The sequence below is a fragment of the Trematosphaeria pertusa genome (assembly GCF_010094035.1).
Source record: "Trematosphaeria pertusa strain CBS 122368 unplaced genomic scaffold BU26scaffold_7, whole genome shotgun sequence".
Lineage (NCBI taxonomy): Eukaryota > Fungi > Ascomycota > Dothideomycetes > Pleosporales > Trematosphaeriaceae > Trematosphaeria > Trematosphaeria pertusa.
Window position 1 is genome coordinate 970,037 of NW_022987218.1, and position 24,563 is coordinate 994,599.

At 56.4% G+C, this 24,563-nt stretch overlaps 10 protein-coding genes across 10 annotated transcripts; 3 read left to right on the plus strand and 7 right to left on the minus strand.

The window, feature by feature from the left end:
• Positions 1 to 275: 275 nt before the first annotated feature.
• On the minus strand, positions 276 to 2,072 carry BU26DRAFT_426308 (CenpB-DNA-bind-domain-containing protein; the record flags this gene model as incomplete). Its single annotated transcript, XM_033823664.1, has 4 exons — positions 276 to 800; positions 1,089 to 1,473; positions 1,524 to 1,545; positions 1,601 to 2,072. 4 exons carry the CDS (start codon positions 2,070 to 2,072, stop codon positions 276 to 278), a joined length of 1,404 nt encoding a protein of 467 aa, XP_033684001.1.
• Positions 2,073 to 3,335: 1,263 nt separating this feature from the next.
• On the minus strand, positions 3,336 to 5,074 carry BU26DRAFT_519166 (developmentally regulated GTP-binding protein-like protein). The gene is made up of 3 exons (XM_033828987.1): positions 4,040 to 5,074; positions 3,867 to 3,987; positions 3,336 to 3,814 (listed from the first exon to the last, which is right to left on the minus strand). The coding sequence occupies exons 1-3, from the start codon at positions 4,763 to 4,765 to the stop codon at positions 3,795 to 3,797; spliced, it is 867 nt and encodes a 288-aa protein (XP_033684002.1). The 5' UTR covers positions 4,766 to 5,074; the 3' UTR covers positions 3,336 to 3,794.
• BU26DRAFT_519168 (uncharacterized protein) lies at positions 4,809 to 5,191 on the minus strand. The gene is made up of 3 exons (XM_033828988.1): positions 5,144 to 5,191; positions 5,064 to 5,084; positions 4,809 to 5,012 (listed from the first exon to the last, which is right to left on the minus strand). Exons 1-3 carry the CDS (start codon positions 5,162 to 5,164, stop codon positions 4,893 to 4,895), a joined length of 162 nt encoding a protein of 53 aa, XP_033684003.1. The 5' UTR covers positions 5,165 to 5,191; the 3' UTR covers positions 4,809 to 4,892.
• Positions 5,192 to 5,661: 470 nt separating this feature from the next.
• BU26DRAFT_426678 (cysteine dioxygenase type I) lies at positions 5,662 to 6,671 on the plus strand (the record flags this gene model as incomplete). The annotated part of the gene is made up of 4 exons (XM_033823689.1): positions 5,662 to 5,904; positions 5,951 to 5,994; positions 6,266 to 6,486; positions 6,541 to 6,671. 4 exons carry the CDS (start codon positions 5,662 to 5,664, stop codon positions 6,669 to 6,671), a joined length of 639 nt encoding a protein of 212 aa, XP_033684004.1.
• Positions 6,672 to 7,018: 347 nt separating this feature from the next.
• On the plus strand, positions 7,019 to 8,593 carry BU26DRAFT_309805 (uncharacterized protein). The gene is made up of 3 exons (XM_033821902.1): positions 7,019 to 7,704; positions 7,756 to 7,973; positions 8,023 to 8,593. The coding sequence occupies exons 1-3, from the start codon at positions 7,366 to 7,368 to the stop codon at positions 8,345 to 8,347; spliced, it is 882 nt and encodes a 293-aa protein (XP_033684005.1). The 5' UTR covers positions 7,019 to 7,365; the 3' UTR covers positions 8,348 to 8,593.
• A 1,888-nt stretch (positions 8,594 to 10,481) lies between these two features.
• On the plus strand, positions 10,482 to 14,057 carry BU26DRAFT_484162 (glycosyltransferase family 90 protein). The gene is made up of 4 exons (XM_033825843.1): positions 10,482 to 10,852; positions 10,898 to 11,500; positions 11,742 to 13,723; positions 13,779 to 14,057. The coding sequence occupies exons 1-4, from the start codon at positions 10,553 to 10,555 to the stop codon at positions 13,831 to 13,833; spliced, it is 2,940 nt and encodes a 979-aa protein (XP_033684006.1). The 5' UTR covers positions 10,482 to 10,552; the 3' UTR covers positions 13,834 to 14,057.
• Positions 14,058 to 14,404: 347 nt separating this feature from the next.
• Positions 14,405 to 16,608, minus strand: BU26DRAFT_456814 (uncharacterized protein). The gene is made up of 3 exons (XM_033824927.1): positions 16,177 to 16,608; positions 15,998 to 16,089; positions 14,405 to 15,943 (listed from the first exon to the last, which is right to left on the minus strand). The coding sequence occupies exons 1-3, from the start codon at positions 16,354 to 16,356 to the stop codon at positions 14,623 to 14,625; spliced, it is 1,593 nt and encodes a 530-aa protein (XP_033684007.1). The 5' UTR covers positions 16,357 to 16,608; the 3' UTR covers positions 14,405 to 14,622.
• Positions 16,609 to 18,215: 1,607 nt separating this feature from the next.
• On the minus strand, positions 18,216 to 19,265 carry BU26DRAFT_426533 (uncharacterized protein; the record flags this gene model as incomplete). Its single annotated transcript, XM_033823678.1, has 1 exon — positions 18,216 to 19,265. One exon carries the CDS (start codon positions 19,263 to 19,265, stop codon positions 18,216 to 18,218), a length of 1,050 nt encoding a protein of 349 aa, XP_033684008.1.
• A 1,028-nt stretch (positions 19,266 to 20,293) lies between these two features.
• On the minus strand, positions 20,294 to 21,418 carry BU26DRAFT_310017 (uncharacterized protein). Its single transcript, XM_033821903.1, has one exon. It carries the CDS (start codon positions 21,171 to 21,173, stop codon positions 20,340 to 20,342), a length of 834 nt encoding a protein of 277 aa, XP_033684009.1. The 5' UTR covers positions 21,174 to 21,418; the 3' UTR covers positions 20,294 to 20,339.
• Positions 21,419 to 22,324: 906 nt separating this feature from the next.
• BU26DRAFT_310037 (uncharacterized protein) lies at positions 22,325 to 23,608 on the minus strand. The gene has a single exon (XM_033821904.1). The coding sequence runs from the start codon at positions 23,239 to 23,241 to the stop codon at positions 22,642 to 22,644; it is 600 nt and encodes a 199-aa protein (XP_033684010.1). The 5' UTR covers positions 23,242 to 23,608; the 3' UTR covers positions 22,325 to 22,641.
• Positions 23,609 to 24,563: the final 955 nt, after the last annotated feature.

A 24,563-nucleotide genomic window follows, 5' to 3' on the forward strand; every position in this document is an offset into this window, starting at 1 on the left:
ATGCAAAGAAAGTCCAAGTCCTAGTCCTGGCTCCGGATCGGCCTACGTCCCAAGATCGCAAATGAAGCGCTTGGTTGCCAAATCTCTCCTCCATGTCCTCGTGAGCCAAGTCCTACAGTTTCCTATGTTACTCCGTGTCCAAATACCGGAAAGGCGTGTCGCAAAAGAAAAGCGTCGTAGCCGCAAAGGTCCGAGGGACGTGTGCGTCGTCGCCGTGCAGCGATCAGAAAAGGAACTAAGCCTGACAGATACCACCCAACTTTTTGTTTGTGCCACTAGTGCAACTCGTCGATGGTATCGACCTTGGTGACCGAACCGAAGTTGGGCTCGGAAACACGGCGTATCCCAGACCCCAGGCTTTCGGAGTTGCGCTTGATCTTGAGCTTCTCCATCAGCTTCCCGATAGTAAGGTACTCTTGAGGCTCGACCACAAAATCTTCGTGTTGCTGCTGGAAAAAGGTCCAGACAAGTTCTAGTGCGCGGGCAGCTTCCTCCTGCGAAGGAGAGCCGGGCGATGCGCTATCGAGATTGATGGGATCAGACTGGGACACGTTTGGCTGCTGCATCGGAATACTGCCTGGAGCAGTGGGTAGCGGCGGTGGTTGCATGGAGTTGGAGACCTGCGTGGGTGAAGCACCCATCGCATCGTCGATAGCACCCATTGAGGGCTGAAGCTCGTCCATGGGGGAATCGAGTGCGGTGGTGTTGATGTATTTAGGGGTCAAAGCCTCTGACGATGCTGGAGGAGACATGTACTGCTCAACACCGATAAGCATTGGAAACGTTTGGCTCCGCGGTCGCTGAAAGTTGCTGCTTCCTGGCTGGCCTCGCGCTTGCTGACTGCCCATAAAAGGATTGGGTCCGCATGCTGAATCAGGCGTGAAGAAGGGCGACGAGAGCGAAGTCGGGCTGGTAGGTCCGGCTGAAAACGACGACGGCGCGGTATCGGTGAACACACTAGAGAGCGACGTATTACTCTGCGAATGGAACGGACGGCGGTGGCTCGAAAAGTCCTGGGTATCTGGGCTTTCTGTCTTGAGATCCTCTTTGCTCGGTTTTGCTGAAACGGTGACGGGCGAGGGCGATACCCCGCTCGGAGAGGCTGGCGAGATACCTCCTGGCGTATGCACATTTGATGGCGGATTCGATGTACCCTCAGACTCTTCCGCTATTGAACTCTTTCTTGACTTCGCACCCATTAGATTATTCTTCTGCTTGAATTTTTCTAGCCAACTGGTGCTGTTCGCTTTCAGGTGGCTGTCCGAGTTGCCGACGGTCGTCGCAAAGAAGCGCGCCTTCTCTCGGATGATGGCGTCCGTCAATGGTAGGCCTTGCCTCTGGTGATTTCTCGCCCAGTTGGCAAGGGCTCTCTCAATGTCGGGGAACTTGCCTTTCGACCTTTTTATGGGTGATCGGCTGCCGTCGTCCTGGTAAAGATACTTCTCCTTCTGGCGCAGCACTTTCGAGACGGTGCTACGTAGCGGTCAGTATGGTGCGGTCTATATTGCAGCTTGCATATGTACCTTCTCTCCACGCCGAACATTGCTGGAAAAGAGTCAGCCACTCGGGTCTAGTTTGTCAGTGATGGATCTTCGCTCACCGCCAATCTCTGTCTGCTTGACAGTGGGATGCTCTTCGTGGTAGAGGCACATCCTCCGGCGGTCCGCATCCGTGAGCGTCTTCCGTGGGGTAGACGAGGTCCGGCCGGAATGGGTCGAAGTTGCTGACACCGCTGATACTGGAGTTGCGGATGCGGGCGTGATGGGCACCGGCGCCGAAGGGAAGATGGGGGGCACATAGGTGGACTGGCTGGTCAACATGCTCGGCCATTGGGGCATAATCAGCGGCTGGAGCTGCGGATGCGTGGTCCTTGGTGGTGGTTGCGGGGGATGCATGGCGGCCGTATAGAGTGGCTCCATGGGCAGCGGGGCATAGTTGCTGAAGCCATTGTAGTCCTGCACCGGCGACTGGTGGTGGCCATGATGGTATGCGCCGCTGTCGGTCCAGCTCTGGTGGTCCTCATAAGACTCTTGGTGGTGCTGCTGCTCGTGGTCCATGTGCAGCTGGCTCATGGCTCGCGGCGGTGCAACGAGCGAGGCGGTATCCGTGCAATTGCGGAAGCGTCCGTGTTAGATGGTGGGCAGAGGGCCTTCGAGGACGGGCATCTGCACCGGCGCCGTGGAGTTGCTGTTCCTGGGGGGCGAGAGTGACCTCAGTTCGGCGGCGCGCATGCATGCATGAGAGCGCTCTGTTCCTGAGGCGAAACGACGACGGGCACGGCAGACGGCGGGGATGCAGCGGACAAAAGAGGGCTGCGGTAAGACAGCGCAAAGCCAAACCGCTAGGTGCGGCGCGGCTGCGAGTGAATTGGACGGGGGAGCGTGGACTGCAGGGCGGAATGCCTGGTGCGGCCTGCAGCGCGTACAGGCGTACTTGAACAGCCAGGCAAGTCTGGTACGGGCCCTTGTGCGTGCGCTGCGGGCGGCGGCGGGTTGCAGCAGCGGGAGCTCTGCGGAGGGGTCTGTTTTGTTTCGAGCCTAAGCACCTTGTCGGCGTGAGGCCTGGCTTGTGCGCGCATCCCGGCCGCCCTCAGGCCAAGCGACACCGCAACGCGAGCGCAGCGGTTGGGCTTAGCGCAGTCGGGGATGCGCCCCTAGAGCGGCGACAGATGCGCCCGGACGCGGGCCACGAAGGCGGCCGCTGCGCCTGAGCAGCGCTGCTCCCTCCACGCTCAGCGCGCGGCGGCAAATGGGGTCTCTAGGCGGCCTGGCAGCAGGATCATCCCATCACGGCCATCGCACAGCACCGCTCCCAGCGCCGGCTAATCTGCCTCTGCCAAAAGCGGTCGCGGCCAGAGGTGGCGCGCCATATTGGCTCCGCGACGGGCTCCTCGTGCGCCTGGTGCTGCGTTGCTGGCCGTTGCCGTGCGCTGGTGGCGTGCGACCCAGAAGACCGCCCTCGCCATGACGCTCAGGTACGCGAGCCCGGCGATTCCCACGGCCCGGACGAGCGTCAATCATCGGCGCTGCATAAAGGAGACGCCGCCGCGAGTATTGCTGCTGCCCGCTTTGAGGCCGGGAGTCCAAGGGCTGAAACGCTTTCGGAAAGGCTGCCTCGATGGCGCCCATGCGCGGCGAGCCACCAGAGACACTTTAGGTTTGACCGACGAGCCACTCAGGCCCGCGAGCGATGACAATTAGCGCCCGAGTGGCAGCCAGTGCTGTGAGTCGCTAGCCCGCCCGGCACCCCTGCTGCTTTTCTCCGAGTCGACCACTGCTGGAATCAGTAGGCCAATGGGGCGCGCCAGCATCAGAAGAAGAGGCTAGAAAACGATCGTCGTATTCCTGAATTTCCGATCACAATATGGGAAAAACAATGCTGAGACCGTTCCAATAGCCTCCGTCGATGCGTTACCCACGAGGCCCGCTGCGGCACCTACGCCTCTCGGCATCGAGACGACGGCCTGTATTGACTAGCTCTCGGGAAGCGTTGATTTGCCGTAGTCGCCAGAGCCCTGGCGAATGAGTGCTGCGATCGCCGTGTAAGCAAAATGCTTCGACCGAAATAAACGTGCTGATGCCTTTGGACTGCTTTTAGTACTGCGCCCCGGCCCAAGCCAACACGGAAAGCCGGCCTGGAGCTTCGCCTCGCTCGCGGCCATCCTATGGGAACATCTAGCATTGATACGGGATTGAGACACATAAGCCATCCTGTAAAGCCTCTCGCACCACTCGCGACCTGCTGCTGGGGTCCAGGGACTGGATGCCGTCATGATTCAAGTCCCTTGGCGTCTTCTAGCGTTTGATGATGGTGACTGGTCACAGCGTGAGTCCGGGGAATCCAGTCAGGAAGGAGATCGGACTCACTGATGTCTTCGTCGGCGAGCTCATGGCTTAGGCCCACGCGCTGAGGTTGATGCTTCACAGACTTTCCGTACACGATGGCATGCTTGAACTGTTCCACGATGGTCTTGTGGATTGAGTTACACTGCCGTCCCGTTAGCGACCCCTATTCACCATCCTATCCGCGGGTGACGTACGAAATCCTCGACGGTGCATGCGGTAGACCGGAGTACGACTGGAGCGGAGTAGTCAGGCATCTTGCCCTTAGGCTTCGTGTAAACCCGGACGAGGTTCAGCTTCTCCCACATCTGCTCTAGCAATTCGTCAACATTCCAGCCGTGTTCTGCGCTAATTGGGCAGGCATTCGGAATTCGATACAGCAGATCCAGCTCCTCTATGGAGATGGCATCAATCTTGTTGAGGGCGTATATCACCGGGATATAGCTTCGACCCTTCGCTTCTATTATATCGATCAGGTCGTCCACGGTCGCGTCGCATCGAATCGCAACGTCCGCATTGGCCATACGATACTCCGCCAGCACGGCCTTGATCTCATCATGGTCGATATGCGTGAGAGGGACGGTCGAGGTTATGTTGATCCCGCCCTTGTCCTTCTTTTTCAATACAATATTCGGCGGACTCTTGTTGATTCGAATCCCAAAGCCCTCCAGCTCGCTCTCGATAACGCGCTTGTCGGTTAGCGGCTTATTCACATCTAAGACAATGAAGATCAAGTGGCACGTCTTTGCAACGGCGATGACTTGTCGGCCACGACCCTTTCCATCCTTGGCTCCTTGGATGATACCGGGAAGATCGAGAATCTGGATTTTGGCGCCATTGTAGACCACTTGGCCAGGGACAGTAGTAAGGGTGGTGAACTCGTAGGCAGCGGCCTCCGAATGTTGACCAGTCAGTTTGCTCATAAGCGTACTCTTCCCCACGGACGGAAAACCGATGAAGCCAACGCTCGCGACACCCGTCCTAGCGACGTCGAAACCAACGCCACCACCGCCTCCGCTCGAACTAGGAGTGAGCAGCTCCCTCTTGAGCTTAGCAAGCTTTGCCTTCAATTGACCTGCGACGCATGAGCACGTATGCGGACCGATCGGAGGCTATACGCGAGATACCGAGATGGAAAGAAGTGGCTTTGTTTTTCTGGGTCCGGGCCATCTAAGCCATGGCGTCAGTCGCGGAAAGGGAGCGTAGATGAGGGCGTCTTACTTCGGACTCGATCTCCTTGATCTGCCCCGCCAGACGTATTAGCAGCGTTCCCGAGCATTCTGTGGGCGGTCTGCACTCACTTTGTCGACAGTGGTCGCCATTTTGAAGTAGTAGTCAACAGCGAGCCGGCGGAAGGCAGAATTCGGAACGTGTTCGTGGTCTGTTGCGCCGTGTACAGAAATTTGAGGTGAGGCTGCGCGATGATGCGAGGGGCAACGGCGGATAGATTTTCCGGCCGGGACGCACTAGCCTTACCTCCCCGACGCAAGCCGAACGCCTTTCACGTCGCCGACTCGTTTGTGTCGTACGGGCGGGGCGTTCCAAGGTTTGCTTCGCATAAGGTGGCATGACGAGATGCGGCTGACTGACTAGGCAGTAAGGGAAGCACGGCTTCGGCCCATCGGGCCCCTTACATAATGGAGAGTCGGTCTGGAAAGAGTGGTCCACGTGTCGTAACACTATCTCTACGTGTGCCTCTTTCAACCCTTCGCTATCATCTCTTATCGCTTTGTGGCCTATGCTCTATATTAGTTGCAGCGGCCCGTCCCCGGTGTTGTGTCTAACAAGCCAAAGCCTCTTTTCCGCCAACATCCACAAAATGCCCGGCTTTACCCACGAACAGCCGCCCAAAGACAACCTCCAGATCCTCGTGAAGTCCCTCACTGAGAAGCTTGGGCCGTGCTCTGGAATTGATTCCGACGATGTAGATGCCGAAGAGTTGCAGCAATTAATGGAAGATTATGTCTCAGACCGATCCGACTGGGAGAAGTACTTCTTTCCGGCTTCCAACATGAACTATACGCGGAATCTCGTTGACAAGGGCAATGGAAAGAGCAACCTAGTATGCATCGAATAGCTCGAAGAGATCACTCGCTGACTTGATTCAGCTCATCCTCGTCTGGTCCCCGGGAAAAGGCAGCCCAGTCCATGAGTAAGTGACCAATCTTCCCCGAACTTGAATTGGCTACCCTCGGACGGAACATCGAGCCTATCGCTCACACTAAGTGCCGACCCGACGTCCTAGGTTAAGCAAAGAGGAGGAACTGTCTATGCTACACCTTGCCCACCCCCGTCGAAGCGCCCAACTGCTTCATTATAAATAAAAAGACGGTGCGCTGTCGGACGCTATCCCTCTACGAAGATAATGTCACATTAATCCGCCGTCAACTGCTCTTCCACAGTCAACCACTGACTTGAGGTAGTCATGCCAACGCCCACTGCATCATGAAAGTGCTCAAGGGCCGCCTCACCGAAACCCGCTACTCGTGGCCAACCATCAACCTCAATAACGACGAGGACCGTCCGCTCGAGATTCTCTCTCAGAAAACCTACGAGGAGAATCAGGTCACGTATATGTGTGACAAGCTCGGCTTACACCGCATCTCTAATCCGGATCCCGACGAGTACGCCGTCTCCTTGCATTGTAAGTGTGCTCCTTCTGCTTTTGGACGTGCAATATGTTGCTAACGAAGAGCAGTATATACGCCGCCGAACGCCGCAGTTTATGGATGCAACATCTTCGACGAGGAGACCGGACGTTCAAAACATCTCAAGAAGTGCACCGTGTATTCTGAATATGGTCATGAAAAAGGGGAGGGGAGGCTATGATGCTCATGCATCTCTAAGCTCCCCCAATATGCTTTACGACTGCCTCTTTCTCCTGGATCGACTCAGGTCTGGTTCATGGCGTTCTAGAACTGGCGCACATCGCATCATTGCACTTCTTCTTTCGGCAACAGAAGCTATTCGTTAAGGTCTAGTATGGGGAGTATCTCTTTCATTCTGTCCGAACAAGCACAAGTCTTAGCATGATGCGAATGCGACTTCTGTTTCATCCATTACACCCTTCGAGCCAGGGCTGCTGCCGTCAATCGTCGCATTTCCAAACCCATTAATCGTGCAGGTTTCTTTCTGTTCATTTGGTGAGTATTAACTGTTCCCTCGCTTGATAGGGGCTTTCTCAAACTCGAACCGGTCAAAAATCGCAGATGTTGTCATTGTACTACTATCGCAGATCGTGTTTTCCATAGACTACCTTACGCTTCCGGTGAAAGAATGGAACAGTCATCGCGCTACTCCCTTCGATAGATCCACGAGACTTGCCAGGTAATCTAGAATATCCTGGTTGATACCCTGATGGGAATTGCCCCCTAGTCGCAGTGCCTCAATCGCAGGATATTCACTCACTACCACAAGGTAGCAAACTCCCCGTTCACGGAGCTATATATACAAACCCTCTTCTCCCACCGCCACATACCCGCTCTCACCATTCAAATTACGCGCAACCGACAACCAACTTTATATGTCCGAACTCAACCCACGCACTTTCGCCGCGATGTCGAAGTTGACCACCAAATACGGCCGCACCGGCACACCGGAAGAATGGCGCAACAACGACCAAGAGCATACGCCCTACCGCAAGTCCGTCGGATCGACCGTTAACTACTCCCGTGACCTCACTATCGACCCCGAACTCGCTGCTAGGGTGAAGAAGTACGTGGTGGAGAAGTGGTGGGCGGATTTGTGTCGTAGTGCAAATCAGGAGTGCTTCTGGGATGGCTTGTTTGAAAAGCAGTGGTTTGATGATAACGGTGTGCTTGATGTGAAGGAGCCGGCTTTTCGGAAGATCGTGCAGTCGCTGGTACGTCGGCCAGTTTGATGTGGTATTATATGAATGCTAATGACGTGGCAGGGAATCGTGTACATGCATATTGCCAAGAACTTCGGAGAGGAGACCATGGGCGGATGGAAGCTCCGCTGGGCCATGGACAAGAACGGTGAAGCGTTCATCCATGTCGTAAATGCAGACCTCGACAGGGGCTTTGGCATGGGCCAGCCAACTTCCGGATTTCTCGACTACGCGAGCGAGCTGGCTGCCTTACGGAAGCAGCGCGATGCCGGGGAGTATCTGTAAGGACCAGTTCCGCCCTGCAAGGACTGTCAGCTTACCTACATTTAGGACAATCCCGAAGGACAAGAAGTTCTACTTCGACCAGCCCACCCCCAAGCCTGAGATGAAAGGCGAGGGCAAGCAACCCCTCAAGGACGTCACCAACACACCATCCTCAGGCATGGCCGAAATCCCAGTCACACCAGCAAAGAAGACACTCCCAAAGGCAGAAGAATCCCAGCTTGACAACGAGGAGTGGACCATCATCGACGACAATGGCACTGACGGCAGCATATGGGACGAAGCCAAGAAGAAAGGTCCACAGAATGACGGCTATGCCTATGATGTCAAGGACGCAAAGCCGGCCCGGAAAGGCTGGTTCTGGTCGCGATAAGGGTGAGGTAGGAGTATCTTTGATGGGGTGAAGGCTTGCGATCGTGTGGCGTGGTTCTTTGTGGAGGCCTTTCGAAGCCATGGTAGAGTGCATCAACACTGCACTATTTCATCCTTATATGGGGAGTCGATTGCGTTGTGCTTCAGGCGCTGGAGTGTTCCATGGGTACTTTCTCGGTTCATGCGGATGCTGGAACGACAGTTATGAACCGCATGTGGGCGCCTTACACCAGTCTTATATTCGATATGCGGAGATAGAGAATGTACTCGGCACCAATAACCATTGGTGGCAGACAGTGACTGACTCTCGAAACCATAATTTGGTGCCAAGTGTGATGTGCAGAATTTTGGTGTCCATCTTTCATCCACATTTCAAAAATATCCTTTCTCTCGTTATCCATCTTCAAGAAGGTCTTTAAACTTGCAGATTCTTGCGAAATTTCGTCTCCTTTCGCAGGCGTCCCCAGCACTCTCCGACCCTCAAACGAACGACCTACCTCATTGCCACACTTCCATATAATAAAGACCCGGATCCGCATTTTGCAGGCCACATCGTACTAGTCGCGCATCTAGATGAACTCATCACGGAATTTAGAACAATCGTCACCACGCAACTCACCATAGATCGAACAATAGAAGACATCAGAGCAGTTGTCGCTCGCTGTTTCCCACTACGCGAGATCCGAAGACAGCGCTTCTCAGGCGGAATCGCTCTCGACGAATATCGCGATACCTGGCTCGCTATCCGCAACATTGCAGAGCACCAGTTGCCAATGCCGTGGGAACGCCTTTCGCTCTGCATCCTTATTTCGCTTCGAAAATCTGCATCTAGTTCTACAAGGCCTCCGCAATATTGAGAGGAAGGAGGTTGAGGACTGTCCGCCATTTTGCTTCACGGGCTGTGGCACTCATCTCGTCGATCAAATCGGCTCGTCGCTGGATCCTGTGCTCAAGGCGCGAGATGCCAGGCTGGCGGGTTATCTGACGGGATTGGAGCGGAAATATGGGGTTCCATCGGAATAGGAGTCTGAGGAACGTGATGATGGCTAACCTGGTGGTCACGACGCTGTCGGTTGTCATTGGGGGCACTCAGGAATTGAGTAGTGTGAAGAGGAGGAAGGGGGTTGCGGTGGGCAGGTTCTTCAGATTACTGAATAGTGTGTCTAAGAGCGTTACGGGAGGAGACGACGTGGCCGACGTTGTTTGGTGGGGAATAGTGGTTGGTGAGGAATCCAATAGCCGCATGTAACGACTTGGGTGTTGAGGGGCTGAGTTTTGTTCATGGCTAGTGCTTAAATGACGGGTCTCGCATATTAGCTGAGCAAGAAGATATTCTTGTGCGTGGGGATTCTGGTTGGCCCTCAGAGAATCCGTGAGACTCAGCCCGCACGTGCCGGAACAGTCTGGCATCATGTGTACTACGAATAATGATTCCAGCCCCAAGTCCAAGCCCGGCCCCTGTGGCTCGCAGATGTACCCCATGCCGACTGATATGGTATCTCCAGGGCGGCTTCGGCGGAAATTGTTGTTGTTGCTTCAAGCCATAATCTGCTGGCAGCGGATCATGGCGGCTGTTCAACAGTCCTCATGAACAACGTCGAAGTGGTTAGAAAGCTACAAATGGCGCCTTCTTGCCAACCGCGCGAGGTGAATCAATGGAGGGGTGCGTAAGGCGCCGCTTAGGGTTACCCGGCTCTGGTCATACTGCTTTTGTTGCGTAACATCGGCTGGGGGCTCGTGCAACGGCGAGCAGAGCAGGACGCAGGGTCCTCTCAGTAGAGTCGCAGGTTCCCGCGCCCATTGCATATACCGGATCATTTAAGCGGGTCATCTCCGTCCTCGGTGTTCCTTAGAAGTGCCGGTGTTTCATGGCGTTCATTGTGCCGTGTGCGGTTCTGATGTGACGGCCTGGCGCTTGCGTGTACCTCAGGAGGGCTGAAAGAGAGCGGGCAGCTTATCATTGAGTATTCCGTTGACTAGACAGAGGGGCAGAAGGCCGTCAACGAATATACATGGATGTTTGGAGTCGACGTTTCAAGTGATCTGTTCGATCGCGTCATTAGCGCGCCAAGCGAGTGGATCCCGGTCCCGATGCTCCTGTCCCTGACTGACCTCATCTTCAAGATCTCGGGCCGCACGACTCGACCACCACATCTCGCCGTCGACACTCTCGATGCCCGCCGACGAACGATAGCACTTTGCTCCAATGCACCCGGTCGTCTCTCTGATCGTGGAGAATGCGCGTAAACACCACCATCTCCTCGTCCCGCTGCTCTTCGCCGTCCTCGCCGCCGTCGCAGGCGTCCACGGCCCAGTCCACCACCAGCTGCTCGTAGCTTCCGTTTCATGGGCGCTCGTATGGATACCGACTATCTTCCGCGCGGGGTTGTGGACGAGCAATGCCGGAAAGAGGAGGACTACAGCCTCGCTGGCGGGCGGGTTCCTGGCCCTGTCGCTCATATGCGACAGGGCTGCGTGCGATAAGGAGGGCATCTGGTCGACAAAGGTCGCTTTGGTTACGTCTATTGATAGCTGAGCTGACATTAGCTAGGGTTTCCTTCCGCTCGTCGTTGTGTTCATCTCGGAAAACGACTTGCTGTCCAAGCAGGTGGGACTACCTACGTACGCTCCTGTTGACGATTCCCCCACCGAGAGCAGCTTCAACCGCGAGCATTTATCGCATCCGAGGTCATTCAGGCTGCTCGCTATAATTACAATCTCCGCCTCCGTCATACTCGCGACTCCCTTTAGCACGTCGCCAGCCTCCGCGCTCGGAATCAGTAGCGTCATCTTCGCCGCGACCGGCATCGTACTCTTCGAAAGCGCCCTAAAGTCGAGTAAGGATGAGGGGCATTCCGGTAGAAGAGGGCTCATGTCCGCTAACGGCACCTTCTCGCGCCGCAATTCCGCCAGCGCTGGCCAGAAAGAGCAACCCCTCGGCGGGCTCAGGGACGTCGCAGCGGTCATGACGGTAATGTGTGCGATCGCCACGTACCTGATGGAGCCTGCCATCACACCGGATGCTATCTCGTGGGAGCCCGTCTACAGAGAGTTGAACGGGGACTGGAAAACGCTGCACCATCATAGGACCATGCAGCAGATCCTCATGATGGTTTGCGTTAATGTTCTCGTGAACGTGTTAATGTTTGTCATGGTAAGTGCTCGGAACCTTCTCTGTCTCTACTTCACACTTTTCATTCCAGCGCCCAAGCGTGGAAGTAAAGTGCGCGCCCCAAAGTGGGCCTGAGCAAAGGCTGCATAAGCGCTCCATTAGAAGTGCATTACAGCTGCCAGCAGCAAGAGTCCATCCTAGCTAGACTCTCCATGATTGATACAGAGGCGACCTTCGAAGCTTCGAATCTGCTTTTGGGTCCATGCTAACTTGATTGATACAGCTTCTTCAGCAAGGCGCTGTACATACTTCATTCTTGTCCTTATTTTCGTACATATGCGCTAGGCTAAACCTAGCGGCATCTTTTTCGGGTATATGGTTCACCATCGTATATGCGTCATCGGCACTTCTGTTTCTATACGGTGCTTCATCTTCTACATCATTTGTGGATATTCGGAGTTCGATACGGTTTAGACGAGTCCTCATTGGAGTTACGGCGCTTTCGATCGGACTGCTACTTTTTCGACATGCAGCTGGGAGACCATCCTATGTCTCGCCACGCAAGGACGCTTCGGGTTTCTATGCGTTTCCTCCAGAGACGCCATTCGCTCCGGTCCCAATGGATTTAAAGAAGGGGCATCCCGCGGCCCAGCTGATAGATTCCGCCGAGAAGGAATTCCAAGACCTGCTCAACAGGCAATCCAAGAGCTTGGCAGAGGCTGTGAGGGAATATCGGCGGCGAAACGGCATCGCGCCCCCACCCCATTTCGACAAATGGTATGAATTTGCGACTCGCAATGGAGTTGTTCTCATCGACGAATACGATACTGTCACACGATCCCTGCTGCCGTACTGGGCGGTGAAGCCTTCGACCATTAGAGCGCGCATAAAGAATGCTCTGGGCCACGAAGATAGCGCACTAATCGGGATGATGATACGAGATGGTAATGTGGCCAAGATTGAGGGTGGACCGGAATGGCAACAGCAGGCGACGACCGGAATGATGAAAGACTTCATCCAATATCTCCCTGACATGGATCTTGGCTTCAACATCCACGATGAGCCGCGAGTGGTAGTCCCCAACGACCATCTATCCGCCATGGTCGCGAAAGCCCGAGACGCCGTACTTCCCGGCGTCATGAAGAATGAAAAGCCTCGGAATTCCTTCTCGAAGCGCCCTCTGGACATGAACGACGGAAAACAGTTCGAAGAAGCCCAGACAACTCGCTTCAACCGTTTTGCCCACCAGCAGACCTGGACGCACGCACGCCTCTCCTGTCCCGCAAACAGCCAGGCGCAAAACTTCGAAGACCAACCGCCCGACAATCTCACCTCCTATGCCGCATCCCCCCTAAAATACGTCTACAACCATACCGCCTTCTCTGACATCTGCAACTCGCCCTCGCTCTCCTCCACATTCGGCTTCTTCGAGCGCCCCAACGCCTTCAACATCATCCACGAGCTCACGCCCGTTTTCTCGCAGTCCAAGATCTCCAGCTTCCAGGACATCCTATACCCGAGCCCGTGGTACTGGTTCGGCAAAGTCGGGTACGACGAGGACCACGATACTAGCTGGGAGAATAAGACAAATAGCTTGTATTGGCGCGGCTCGACAACGGGCGGGTTCAGTAGGAATGGTGGATGGAGGAGACAGCACCGTCAACGGATAGTGAGACGCCTGAATGCGCCGGATAAGGTTGGCATGTTCATCAACAAGAGCGGTAACGACAAGAATCCCGAATATGAAGTCCAAGAAGTGGACCGCAGAGACTACAAGAAGCTCATCGACGTCAAGTTCAGCCACATTGGGCAGTGCGACCCCGGAGACTGCGACGCGCAGAAGGAATTCTTCGAGCTTACGGAGCGGGTAGATGGGCAAGATGCGTGGTACTATAAGCACCTGCTCGATATGGATGGGAATGCTTTCTCGGGCCGCTTCTACTCGTTTCTCCGGTCGAAATCGCTGACGTATAAAATGGCCATCTTCCGCGAGTGGCACCAGGAGTGGCTACGGCCATGGGTGCATTACGTCCCACTGTCTCTGATTGGCGACGAGCACCTCGACCTCGTGCGGTGGTTTAGTGGTCCCGATCGGCCGCAAGCACCAGTCGACGGAGACGTCGGGCACGACGCCAGGAAAGGCGGAAACGGTGACTCGCTCGGTGAGAGAAAGGCGAGGGAGATTGCGGAGAGGAGTAGGGAATGGGCGGATAAAGTGCTTAGGAATGTGGATTTCGAGGCCTGGTTCTTCAGGCTGCTTCTAGAGTGAGCACTACTTCCTTATTTCGTTAAACATTGAATTTGCTGACAATCAACGCAGGTACGGCAGGGTCATCGACGATGATAGGGAGAATATCGGCTATGCTGGTCCTTAATTAACGACCATGATGGACGGACTGTGTATACTTGGAGTTCGGTGTTGTGCATGTGTGGATAGAATTTTAGCGAGGCATTCACTCAGTGTATAGACTGGCGTTAGCTCTATGGTATGGTAATGTATGTAATTCGGGAGATGGGGCATGGTTGGTTTGTTGATAACCCAGTTAGCTCTTCAGTTTATATTAGCCTATCAAGAGGAAAAGTATGAACACCTCCTCCCTCTACAGCACAACCCACTCCCAACTAGTGAGAATGCTGCTCCGCTGTTTAATGGAGAATGTATTGATTGTGACACTACCGGCTTAAACCCTCGAGAGGCATTCGCAAAAGCTATGCTTAAAGTCCTTACAAAGCCCTGATCCACGTCCGATTGACATGCCCGAACGCCGTGTTTGCTATTGATACGCTACTACACTCACGTCGTCACGCCCGCGTATATACTTCACGCCTCCTACGCAAATTGCGCGCAGCACATGTTCAAGAGAACTTTCTCTCATTCATTCGGTCATTTATCGAGGCTCGCGTACATCCGCTGCGCTCTCTGTTTGAGCCTCTTCCATCTCTCGTGCGGAATATGCGGATAGAAGCTATAGCGAGCGTAGAGTCCATCCAGCCATTTCGCCAGACGTAAAATACCCGATCCAAACCAAAGCCACACTGGGCGGTAATTCTCTAACTCCCGTATCCAGAACCCACAAGAGCCCGGAGCCCTGTAAACGCCTGGTCATGCAAATAAAATATCGAAACACTTCACACCCCCTTTTCTCCTCTTCAAGCGCCAACCACTACCTGAACCCCCAAGCAGGGAATACACCGCCTCTCACACTCTCCAACTTCAAGCACTGATACGGGCTGCTCTGCGGATCGTAATACAACCCCTCCAACGCGCCATTGCTCCTCCTCAGACACACATAATAGAACCCACTGATAGTCAACCCGCAACCTGAATCATCGAAAGAGCCGTGTTCGGCATCCGTTCCGGCGCCACCCCAGTAATGTGTGCTTGGGTCAGGTTGATGGTTTTCCCGGGTCGAGCTGGAGTGGAACGAGTTGACTGCAGGGGCAGAGGAGAACGAAGAGTTGGATGGAGGTTGAACGGGGTCGGCGGTCGATCGGTTGAGCGATTTGACGAAGCAGCGTTCCTTCCAGCGCATGAGGATCCACTCTTTGCTCAGCACTTCGTTGAACCATCTTCGACTTGTTAGGTTGCGGACTATCTCCTCATCCGTGAGCATCTGGAACGGTGGTAATTTCCTCCAGTAGGTGGCGTCGTTGCTTGCGCTGGATTTGAAGGATTCGGTGAGGAGGGTGTGCGTGTTGAAGTCAAGTATCTCGCCTTCAAGGTATGTCGTAATCGACGACGTCCGAGTGAACGGTTGTGGGTTACCGTCTATCGAATGGCTAAACAGAGTCTGATGTGGACGTGGGTGTGACGGGACGTTGTAGGCTTCCATAGTGGCTGACAGGGACATCCTACTGTAGTCGACCGCGTGGATAGTCACCTTCACTGGCCACCGATCTTGCTGCGGCGAGTGAGATGTAACGACTTCGGGGCCTGAGGTGCTTCGACTTCTGGATGTATAACCGGAGCCCAGCCACGTCCGGCCAGGAGGCTCGAAGAGAGTAGAGGTCATAGAGTCGTTGTTCCGGAAGCGGTACAGCGTTGTGCTTGCTCCTGGTGTGGTGGTAGTGACAGTAGAAGTAACCGTGGTGGCGTGCTGGCATCCTGATAGCACGGCACCAGGTGCTAACCACGATGTCTCCGCTGGCGGCGGAAGCGTAAAGGGATCTAGGACGAAGTCTTGGTGATCATCACAGAAGTAGTCCTTGGCCAAGAAGCCTGCGTCTATAGCGTAGTTTAGACTCTCGTCGAGCGTATTTGAATACCGTATCCGGGATAGGTATTTGATAGTCTGTTCGAGCATGGGCGACACGGTAGAAGTTGAAGCCGAGGTGCGGTCTAGGTAGCTTCGACGATACGAGTCCACGCGCGCTAGCACATCACGGTCGCGGGCCTGTTCAATCGCTCGGTCGAGTGAGGTCCGGTCGGAGAGGCGAGACATGCCAGCAGCCTGGCGCGCCGTTTCAGAAGGCCCGTAGCGGTCCCTCCAATGCGTATGGCTATCCGACCTGGTGACAGACTCTCTGTCAGCATTGTACCGCTGGCTGTGATCTCGGGTGCGGGCAGAAAACCGGGGATGCCGCCGCACAGACTGCAGGATAGCGGCAGACCTCAGAGAGCCGTCCGCCGACTGCGACGGCTGGTTCGAGTTGAGCAGCCTGGACACAATGGCGCGCGAGCGCTCCCTCTCCGAATCGAGCTGTGAGCGGCCCAGCACGCGCAGGATCTCCGGGTGGGTGTTCGGCTGCTCGCGGCGCAGCTCGGCCAGGATCTGGTCGAGCTCGTCTTCGTCGTCGGCCTCGTTGGCGGGCGACCAGTCGTACAGGCTGTTCTGGCTGGGGACGCGGTCGCCATACGCAGCGCGCGGGTCGTCGTGGAGGCGGCCTAGGCGGTTCATCACCCGTCGCAGGCGCTCGCTTCTGTCGCGGTGTTCCAGCTCGCTGCGCTCCCGCTCCAGCGCCCTCAGCCGGTCGCGCGACCTCTCCAGCCGCCGCTGGTCGTGGTCCTGGGCAGCGCGCAGATAGCGCAGGCTCGCGTCGGCGTCGGCGTCGGCGTCCTCGGCTTGGGTCGTCAGGGTGGCCGCGAGGTTGTAGACGTCCTGGGTGACGGGGCTCTCGAGCGCCTCGGACAGCGCCGAGATGTATGACGGCGGCGTTTGGGCACGCCGTCCCGAGTCCTGCACAGTCAGAATGCGTCTTCAGAGGCCGCGGCTGGCACCCGCTGCGCACGCGCGTGCGGAGAGGACACAGAGGGTTGCAGCCGGGCGAGGGGACCTGGCACCTACTGCGGGCGGGCTGGGGTTGCGAGAGTTGGCGGGCGGCATGGCGGGACCAGCGAGCGATGCGATGTGCGCCGGCGCAGGTGGGCTTCGGGCGCTGCTATGCTCGGCCGGCAGGGGCAGCGGGCATCGTGGGAAGGGCGGACGGGGAGGATGCAGACGCAGATGCAGATGCTGGCGAGGCTCTCGCATGTGGTGGCCGGCCGTGGGTGTTCGCACGTCGCAGGCCGGCCCGGCCGCCAAACACAAAGAGCCGACCTGAGGCAGCACCGGGACAAAGCCGGATTCTGCCCGTGCCACGCTGCCTCGCTGCACGCTTTTGAAACAGGCACCGCCTATTGTAGACGTCGCACACTCGCAGCACTCCGCCTGCCCCCGTCCGCCGCGCTCTCATTCCCCAGCTGTTCCCGCGGCGATCCCAGCACGCTGGCTGCGAGATCCGCAGAGCCGCCGCCCGAGTCAGTGCATGTGAGCGCGCCCAGGGTCTGCCCCGACGAATGGCCTCCGCACTTGCTTCATGCTTCTGGGACTGCTGCTGGAGTTGCTGAAGTTTCGTTTTTTTATTACATTTAGACTGCTATAGTAGAAGCTTGCTTCTGCCAGCATCAGATTCACTCCGCCAGGGAGTGCTTCTTCCAAGACCCAGTCCTGAAGAGTAGGAGATGACCCTACAGTCCCTGCGCTCCAGCGTCTCGAGCAGATGGAGAAAGCCAAAGAAACCCGCGTCAATCAGGAAGTGCAGTTCCGCAAGCAGAAGACCGCATTCCTGAGAGCCAAATCCGCGCTGGGCGTACTCGTGTCTCGACCGGGAACCTCGCTCCTCCACCGCCCAATCCATCCTTCTGCGCAGGAACAGACGATTACACGCATCCCAGATGCCTTGCATAACTTTTGTCGCCGCCCCCCAGCATGTCCGGCTGGCACTCAATGCCAGTCTGAGCAGGCGAGAACGTAACTGCGTCCAATCATGAGTGGCATGCCATGCTCAATCAAGAGTCAGCAGCCGCCCAGTACGACATTAAACAAAAACAACCGAGTGTGCCTGCCTCGTAGCCGTGAGGCTGTCTGTATCCGTCTTAAAATGCCCGACATGCAAACCTCCCAGAGATGCAAGACCCAAAAGAAAAGACCTGGTCCGGCCGCTGTATGCAGGAAAGGCGACATAGGAGACAGGCAAAAAAAGAGACGCTCGCTAAAACAACAGACGCTACACTAAACGGATATCAAGGAAATTTGTACGAGAGAAGAGAGTAGGAACGCTCAAAGCAGTCGCTAAAATCGATGAAACGCCGTCCCATGCTTTGGTATGATGATGTTGTACATCACTTTCGTGCACATCGCATATCGTCTCGTGTCGGGCGTCGCAAGGCTGTGCGCCGCAACCCGGGTGTAGGAGGGGGAAGAAGAAGGGGACTGGCCAGGTCCGCGCTTCCTGGGCTTCGACAGAGGACAGGTACCACGCTTCTGATCCTACGCGCTTACGTGAATGCTGCGTACTGTGGTGCGAATCCAGAGTCCCATCCGAATCCGCTGCTGAATCCGCCGTGCACGGCGCTTGACCCGCATTGCTGGGCCAGCACGCTAGGCAGGGGAAGCGCAGGTATCGGGGCGGTTGCCGGAGGCGGGCTGTAGTACTGGCTCGTGGTGTTGAATGGCTGGCTGAAGGAGGGGGTCGGCGACGGTAGTTGTACAGCGTCCAAGCCCATTGTACTCCAGAACGATGGTTGCGTTTCACCGCAGGTAGCAATGGTTGGGCTTGGTGTCGAGTGAACGGTCCTCCAAGATTCAACATGCGCTGGCTGTGACTGCAGGATGTGATGTCCTGGCTGCCACCAGTTGGATGCGCCCGGCGAGCTTGGGAGGAGCGGTGCTGGTCGGACAACGTCGACGATCCTCGGAGGAGGAGGAAGCAGCGGGAGGAACAGGCCCATGATGGCGCTCTTGACGTCCTCACCTCGTCCTTCAAGTAGTTCTCCCGCGCCCTCCTCCTCCATCCCCTCTAATGCGCGCGCGCCAGTCCGGAAGACGTAGCGGTTGACGGCCTGTATAAATTCGTCCTGGAGCTTCTTCAGCTGCGCCTCCTTCTCGGGCCAGTTCCAGGTGCTGGCGGCCACGTCGACCGAGTAGATGTCCTTGTGGTACTCGGTAAGCGCCTCGATGGTTTCGGGCGTGAGCTTGAATGCAACCTCATGCTGTGAAACCATGTCGACGTGCACGACGTATGCCTCAATGTGGATGACCTGGTAGTTGAAGATGGCCTCGACCAGCGGGTTGGGGTCCTTGCGCAGCTCCGAATCGGGGGCCTTGGGGACCATGATGGAGCATAGCGACCATATAGCGTTCGAGCCGGACAGCGTTTCCGTGAGGCATCGCGTATGCTGCTGGACGCTGTTGAGCGGGCGCTTCACTCGGTTTATCCGCTTCAGCGTCTGCGTTAACCAGGGCTCCACCTTGGAGTTCAGGACGATGTTGACGGTGGAACGGGGCGCGAAGGCGGCGGCCGAGGCGGGCAGCAGCTGGATGGGCATTATGGCTGGGTGTGGCGGTGCGCGAGACGATGCGATATTATATGGGACGGCGGGATCAACGAAAGGAACAAAAGAGAATGTAAAAAGGATGTCTCAGGCGGAATTACGTTTTTGCTGGCTCGCCTTGCAGTGCGGAGGAGACAAGAAAAGGACGGACGAATGAGGGGAGGAGAAGGCGAGGTGAGAGGTGGAGGGTAGGGAAGGCTAGCGGTCGAGGGTGGCATCTTGTATTAAGAGCGCTGACTGACGAGGGGACGGTGATGGCCCGCTCGGCGTGGCCACAGAGCTCGGCAAGGGTGCATCATGCACACTGCCCCGTTTGGCTGCACTGCGCATCTAGCTTGATTTAATCGTGCATATATGGCGAGAGCTGCAGCTGCAGGTCTAGTCGGATCCTAGCTGACCGGCCGACACGGCGACCGCGTTGCTCACGCCGTGGGCGCGCGTGGATAGGCGGAGGCGGGCAGCGAGAAGATTGCGATGCCCTCATGGCTGCCAGAAAGCCAGCCAGAACCTGCAGGCGGAGATGAGGAGCGCAGCCGGCGCTCATCAGCCTGCGCTGCACATGGCAAAAAGCATGTTGGGACCTTTCGATACCTCCCAAGGCAGCTGAGGGCCGCGCTCACGGTTGACCATGCACATGGGGCCCGCAACCTGCTCGGATGCGCGCAGGCAGCCCGTACTCCAACTACACGCCACATGCGAGCGAGCCGGCGCTCTGCTCCTGGGGCGCCTGCTGCTGCTGGGCCTCGAGCAGGTGGTGTCGCGACATGGCATCCCACGGTGCGGGATTCCAGAAGCTTTGCTCAACATCCAAAACGAGCGCGCACCGCAGCGGGGTTGCTGCCACATTCGGCGTACGCGGGTAAAGGGACGATGGCGGATAGAGTGGAGGCTAGGGGTTCTGTCTTTCAGGTTGGAGAAGGTGGGAGAGTTGGACGTCGTCTTGGGTCGACGACAGGACGACGTTGCTTGGGGCTAAAAATGGGCCAGAAACAGTCAGCCCAATCAGCTGGGATAGCCGGGGTGCGAGCAGGGGTGCTGTCCGCGTCGAAAAGCCCTCTCGCGCGGCCCTCATGTGATCGCGACCGCGCGGGCCCTCAGACAGACACGGTCCAGAATAACCATGGCAGCGTGCCATCGTCGAGTAGCTCGGGCGCGTACTGAAGCAGACTGCGCGACCTGCCTCCAGCATCTTTCGCGGCGATGACGACGATGGCGCGCGACGCCCGCGGGCCATGGTGATTTCCGCTTGCAGCAATAGCCGGGAACGCCGCAGATGCGCTGTGGCAGTGCGCGGCGGTGATGGCTGTGGCAGATGGCGACATGGCGGGAGATCCGAGATCCTCCTCGGAGTCGCCTCTGCCGACTTCGCACATGCGCACATCCGATGTCCAACCGGTCGCCTATCTGCAAGACTAAGCTCCCTTTCCTTGCAACGAGTCGCGCCGGCCGAGACTGCGGTAGTCTACCAGAAACCGCGACGGTGGAGCTTCTACTCGTTGAGCGGTCTGCATAGAGTGGCCGTTTCAATGCTCGTCTTCCCCTTTCGCGCCCTCTCCACGATTGGAACAGAGTATCCTCTGCTGAGGCGGACCGACGCGATTGCGCAAGTCCTGACGACGTTGAGCGACCCCGGATTAACCTATCGTCGACCCATATCAGCGGTCCTATCGATAGCAGCCGGCGTCTTCGCTGTTTCAAAATCTGCACAGGCGACGCCGAAACCTGCAGCTCGGATACTGACGACTGCGCCTCACGCCTCACAGTCGGGGGCCCGACGATGCGCATCCGGCTCGGCTGTGGCGGCATTCGCCAGTCGACTACCGCCGCCCTCTTGGTCGCGAGGGATCTTGCTGGAGAATGCCTTCCCCACGAAGGCGCACTGTTGATCGTGCATCTGCGCATGAAGCGGTATCGTCCCTCTTTGCCAGTTTCGGATGCCCCTCAGCTCGACAGGGAACCGCGCGAGACGGGATCCCGCTGTCATGTGCCCACTAGCCGGCTACAAGCGGCGAAAGCCAACTCCAACTCCAACGCCCAACATCTTCCGCGCTCCGTCCCCAACCCATCTTTCCATCTGTTCTTGCTGCTTGCGCATCCTCCTCGCCATTGCCAATGAGCAGTCGTGCAGGTAGGCTCTCTCTAGGCGTTTCGGAATCTGCTGGTGGGAGTCACGGCCGCATGCGCGCCTGTATGTACGCTGCATGCGTAGCGACGTGGTTGGCGTTGACTCATCGCGAGAAGAACCGGACGGAATGGTAGGCCGGGAGCGCAGTGTGCCCGACCACATGAACTGCAAACTCCAGCATCTGTCATCCTTGATTTTTGAGTTTCGAGTCTGTTTTCCGTGTTTTCCAATTTGATTCTCGCTGCACGTCCATCTCAAACTCGTCCAATGCTGTTGGATGCCGTAAGCCTCGGGAAGTCACTAGAGGATACATCTTCACAGGAGCCGGTCACGAGTACTTCTCCACCGCACGGTCCGTCAGCGTCTGGCCCCGGAACGGTACCTCGATGGTACCTCCAGTACGCCACGCGGGAAAGTCTGGGGAAGTTGTACAGGCTCGCAAAAGTCGCGCAGGACCCCGTGCTCGGCCCGGGACCGATCTCCGAACATCTTCATCTGGTGACCAGTCCAGTCGGCCATTCTTCACCTGCAGGACATTCGGATGTTGGGCCCTCATGCGTCAGCGTAGGGCGCAGTCGTTGGCGAGTGTCCATACCGCGCGTCCATCTCTAGCTGGCACGCATCTACCGCTCGCTATACGATAAAGTTTCGAATTGTGCTTCAGCGCGCGTGCGTGAAGGTAGGGCAGCCGAGATGAATCAGCATCAGGAGATTTAAGGACGAGTTTAGGGTTACATGGCCGGGCGTTTAGGTGAGAATGTCTCAAGCATCCTGAGGCGGGTCGGTTGTCAAGTCTAGTCCTGCCGAATAAGGAAGCGACGTTGGACTGCACGCACGTTTCCGCTTGGCGAAAACTCTTTGAGACAATCATGCTCGCATTACTGGATGACCGCGTCCGAGCAGATGTCCATTCATGCCACGGTTCTCGTTTTATCGTCCGCTTCGTTAGCTTCTACAGTTCCTCGACTTCCCCGTATTTATTTCTTACTGCCACATCCGACAGTCCATGATGCTTCCCGTCTTCACTCATCCCATATCCTCAAGATAGCGTGCTCACCGTCACTCTGATATGCCTTTGAGTTCTTCAACCGATTCCTATTTTGCTCATGCTCCTTTTTCCACTTCCGACGGAACAGCCAGGCAAGATGGCCCATGGACGCCATCAAGAGCGCCATCCGGCCTCCTGAGAATCCAACACCCCAGGCTAGATCGAGTGTTCCATGGGTTGTGGAAGAACAGGTACATCTACGTGACTCCACCACTCTGCGTCCCTTCCTGTGTCTGCTTCGTTCCTCTAACCCCAGCGCTCACATATACTACCAACGCCTCCGCGTACGCCGCCGACCCCACGAAGACCTCACTACGTCTTGCATCGGTAAACAACGCTACAAACGCCGCAAACAAGAAGGCAGACAACGCAACCATGCCAACCCCGAGGCCCCTCGATCTCTCACTAATTGCTCTCAAACACGCCATTGCGCCTACAAGCAACACAGCACAGAACACTGCGCTCACGCTATAGTTCAGGATCTGGACGCGCCGCGCGGGGAAGTCGTAGATGTCTGAGTGGAGCTGGGATGGTTTTCGCTTGCGTTCCCATACGGTGTTGTTGGCAAACTGGTTGCAAGGGGGCGTAGAGTATACCTGGAGACACCGGCCGCAGGTGGCCCTGAGTAGTCTGCTGAGGCGGTCGTCATCGGGAGTTGGTGCCACGGCTACAAGATCCTCTGGGCCTTGAATGATTCTCGCACGCATCGCGGACGGTGAGGATTTCCCATCTTCCTGCAACGGAAGTGATCGCGATGGTCGTGAAGCGCTTCCCTTCGACCTGCTCCTCACGCTCATTTCTGGATACCACGAAAACACTCAAAGATTGTTTCTCCCGCTTCGTAAATCTCTTCTTCTCCGCCTGAGGGTGTCATGGCCCATGATGTACCTTTCCAATGAGCCGAATGGAAGCCCCTCCCCAACCCATCATTCAACAATGACGTCCCATTCCAAGCCCTCCTAGACACAGGTTTGAACTGCAATGTGCTCAACCAGTCATGGGCTGTCGCTCAGGGACTCAAGATCCGCATCGACCCGCAGCATCGAGACCAGATTTCCTTACCATCAAAAGGGTAGGTATCGGCCATCGGCCGACTATACGTAGACATGCGACTGCCTTACGGAAGGGTCATGCCAGTGGAATTCGAGGTGCTTAAGGACGCCACCACACCTGTCACCAACGGCGTAGCTGCGATCTTCGACCATGGACTTCTCATCAGATATTTAAACGCATTCTCCGAATAGGCTAGGGGAAAGCGTGCCGCAGAGCCTTTTCATATGAATCCTAAGTCTAAGTGGCGAAAGATGACTATGGAGAAGGCGAGGCGACTTTGCGAGGGAAGTACAGGCGGCTAGGCCCTCACGTAATCTGAAGCTGGGCGGAGATGGTCCAGGATCAGAAATATGAGTATGGCAGAATTGCTATAACGGTTGAGTGGGCGCCGTCCAGGCGCTCTATGCATAAAAACACCTCAAAGGCTCTCACCATTTCCATTCTTTCTTGTAACAGCCCCCAGTCTTGAGCGGTTTTCTTTAAATAAAGTTCCAAGAGATGAGCTCAAATCTACATGGAATGTAATCAGTTCGAATTAGTATGTATGATGCCGTACAAAGGTAGTGGGTAGAGGCCGAGGGAGCCCGGCCTCCACGAGAGATGGTCGTGTCTCGACGTAGACTGCTCCGGATAGAGTCGGGCCGCTCCGGACGAAGCCCTGACTCAGCACCTGCAACTCGGCAATTCTCGTTTTGGTGTGATTCATCAACTGCCGACTGTATCCAAGGCCCACAGTCTCTGCTATCGCTCGTACGAAGCTTAGCCGCTGGCGACACGTCGCCGGCAGTTCTCGGTCGCACATTAAACGCGAGCCGTCGGTGGCCAGGGTAGCACAGAGATCTGGCGTGTGTAAACCCGAATCGAGTCAGCGCCAGGCGATGCCACGATATATGGGCGTCAGCCAAAACCGGGGAGAGTCAGAAGTAAGCAAGGGGATCACCGCCTTCTAAATGAACCGACCACGGTGAAGACGATGGCGGGTGGTGGAAATGCTAGAAGACGGATGGGAAACGGCAAACGGGTGGTGGAAACGAGACCCCGCCCCCGCGATCTGGCTTCATTGCCA

Coding starts and splice junctions, on each gene's coding strand:
- BU26DRAFT_309805 (XM_033821902.1), top strand. CDS start 7,366: ATGTCCGAACTCAACCCACGCACTTTCGCCGCGATGTCGAAGTTGACC. Junction 7,705..7,755: donor GGAAGATCGTGCAGTCGCTG/GTACGTCGGCCA, acceptor ATGACGTGGCAG/GGAATCGTGTACATGCATAT. Junction 7,974..8,022: donor CGCGATGCCGGGGAGTATCT/GTAAGGACCAGT, acceptor ACCTACATTTAG/GACAATCCCGAAGGACAAGA.
- BU26DRAFT_310037 (XM_033821904.1), bottom strand. CDS start 23,241: ATGAGCGTGAGGAGCAGGTCGAAGGGAAGCGCTTCACGACCATCGCGA.
- BU26DRAFT_456814 (XM_033824927.1), bottom strand. CDS start 16,356: ATGAACCGCCTAGGCCGCCTCCACGACGACCCGCGCGCTGCGTATGGC. Junction 16,090..16,176: donor CCCACCCGGAGATCCTGCGC/GTGCTGGGCCGC, acceptor CAGCCGTCGCAG/TCGGCGGACGGCTCTCTGAG. Junction 15,944..15,997: donor ACCCGAGATCACAGCCAGCG/GTACAATGCTGA, acceptor TACGCATTGGAG/GGACCGCTACGGGCCTTCTG.
- BU26DRAFT_519166 (XM_033828987.1), bottom strand. CDS start 4,765: ATGAGCAAACTGACTGGTCAACATTCGGAGGCCGCTGCCTACGAGTTC. Junction 3,988..4,039: donor CATGCACCGTCGAGGATTTC/GTACGTCACCCG, acceptor ACGGGACGGCAG/TGTAACTCAATCCACAAGAC. Junction 3,815..3,866: donor GCTCGCCGACGAAGACATCA/GTGAGTCCGATC, acceptor CGCTGTGACCAG/TCACCATCATCAAACGCTAG.
- BU26DRAFT_310017 (XM_033821903.1), bottom strand. CDS start 21,173: ATGCGCAGATGCACGATCAACAGTGCGCCTTCGTGGGGAAGGCATTCT.
- BU26DRAFT_484162 (XM_033825843.1), top strand. CDS start 10,553: ATGCACCCGGTCGTCTCTCTGATCGTGGAGAATGCGCGTAAACACCAC. Junction 10,853..10,897: donor AGGGCATCTGGTCGACAAAG/GTCGCTTTGGTT, acceptor GACATTAGCTAG/GGTTTCCTTCCGCTCGTCGT. Junction 13,724..13,778: donor TTCTTCAGGCTGCTTCTAGA/GTGAGCACTACT, acceptor CAATCAACGCAG/GTACGGCAGGGTCATCGACG.
- BU26DRAFT_519168 (XM_033828988.1), bottom strand. CDS start 5,164: ATGGCGACCACTGTCGACAAA. Junction 5,085..5,143: donor TGGCGACCACTGTCGACAAA/GTGAGTGCAGAC, acceptor CTGGCGGGGCAG/ATCAAGGAGATCGAGTCCGA. Junction 5,013..5,063: donor TCAAGGAGATCGAGTCCGAA/GTAAGACGCCCT, acceptor GCCATGGCTTAG/ATGGCCCGGACCCAGAAAAA.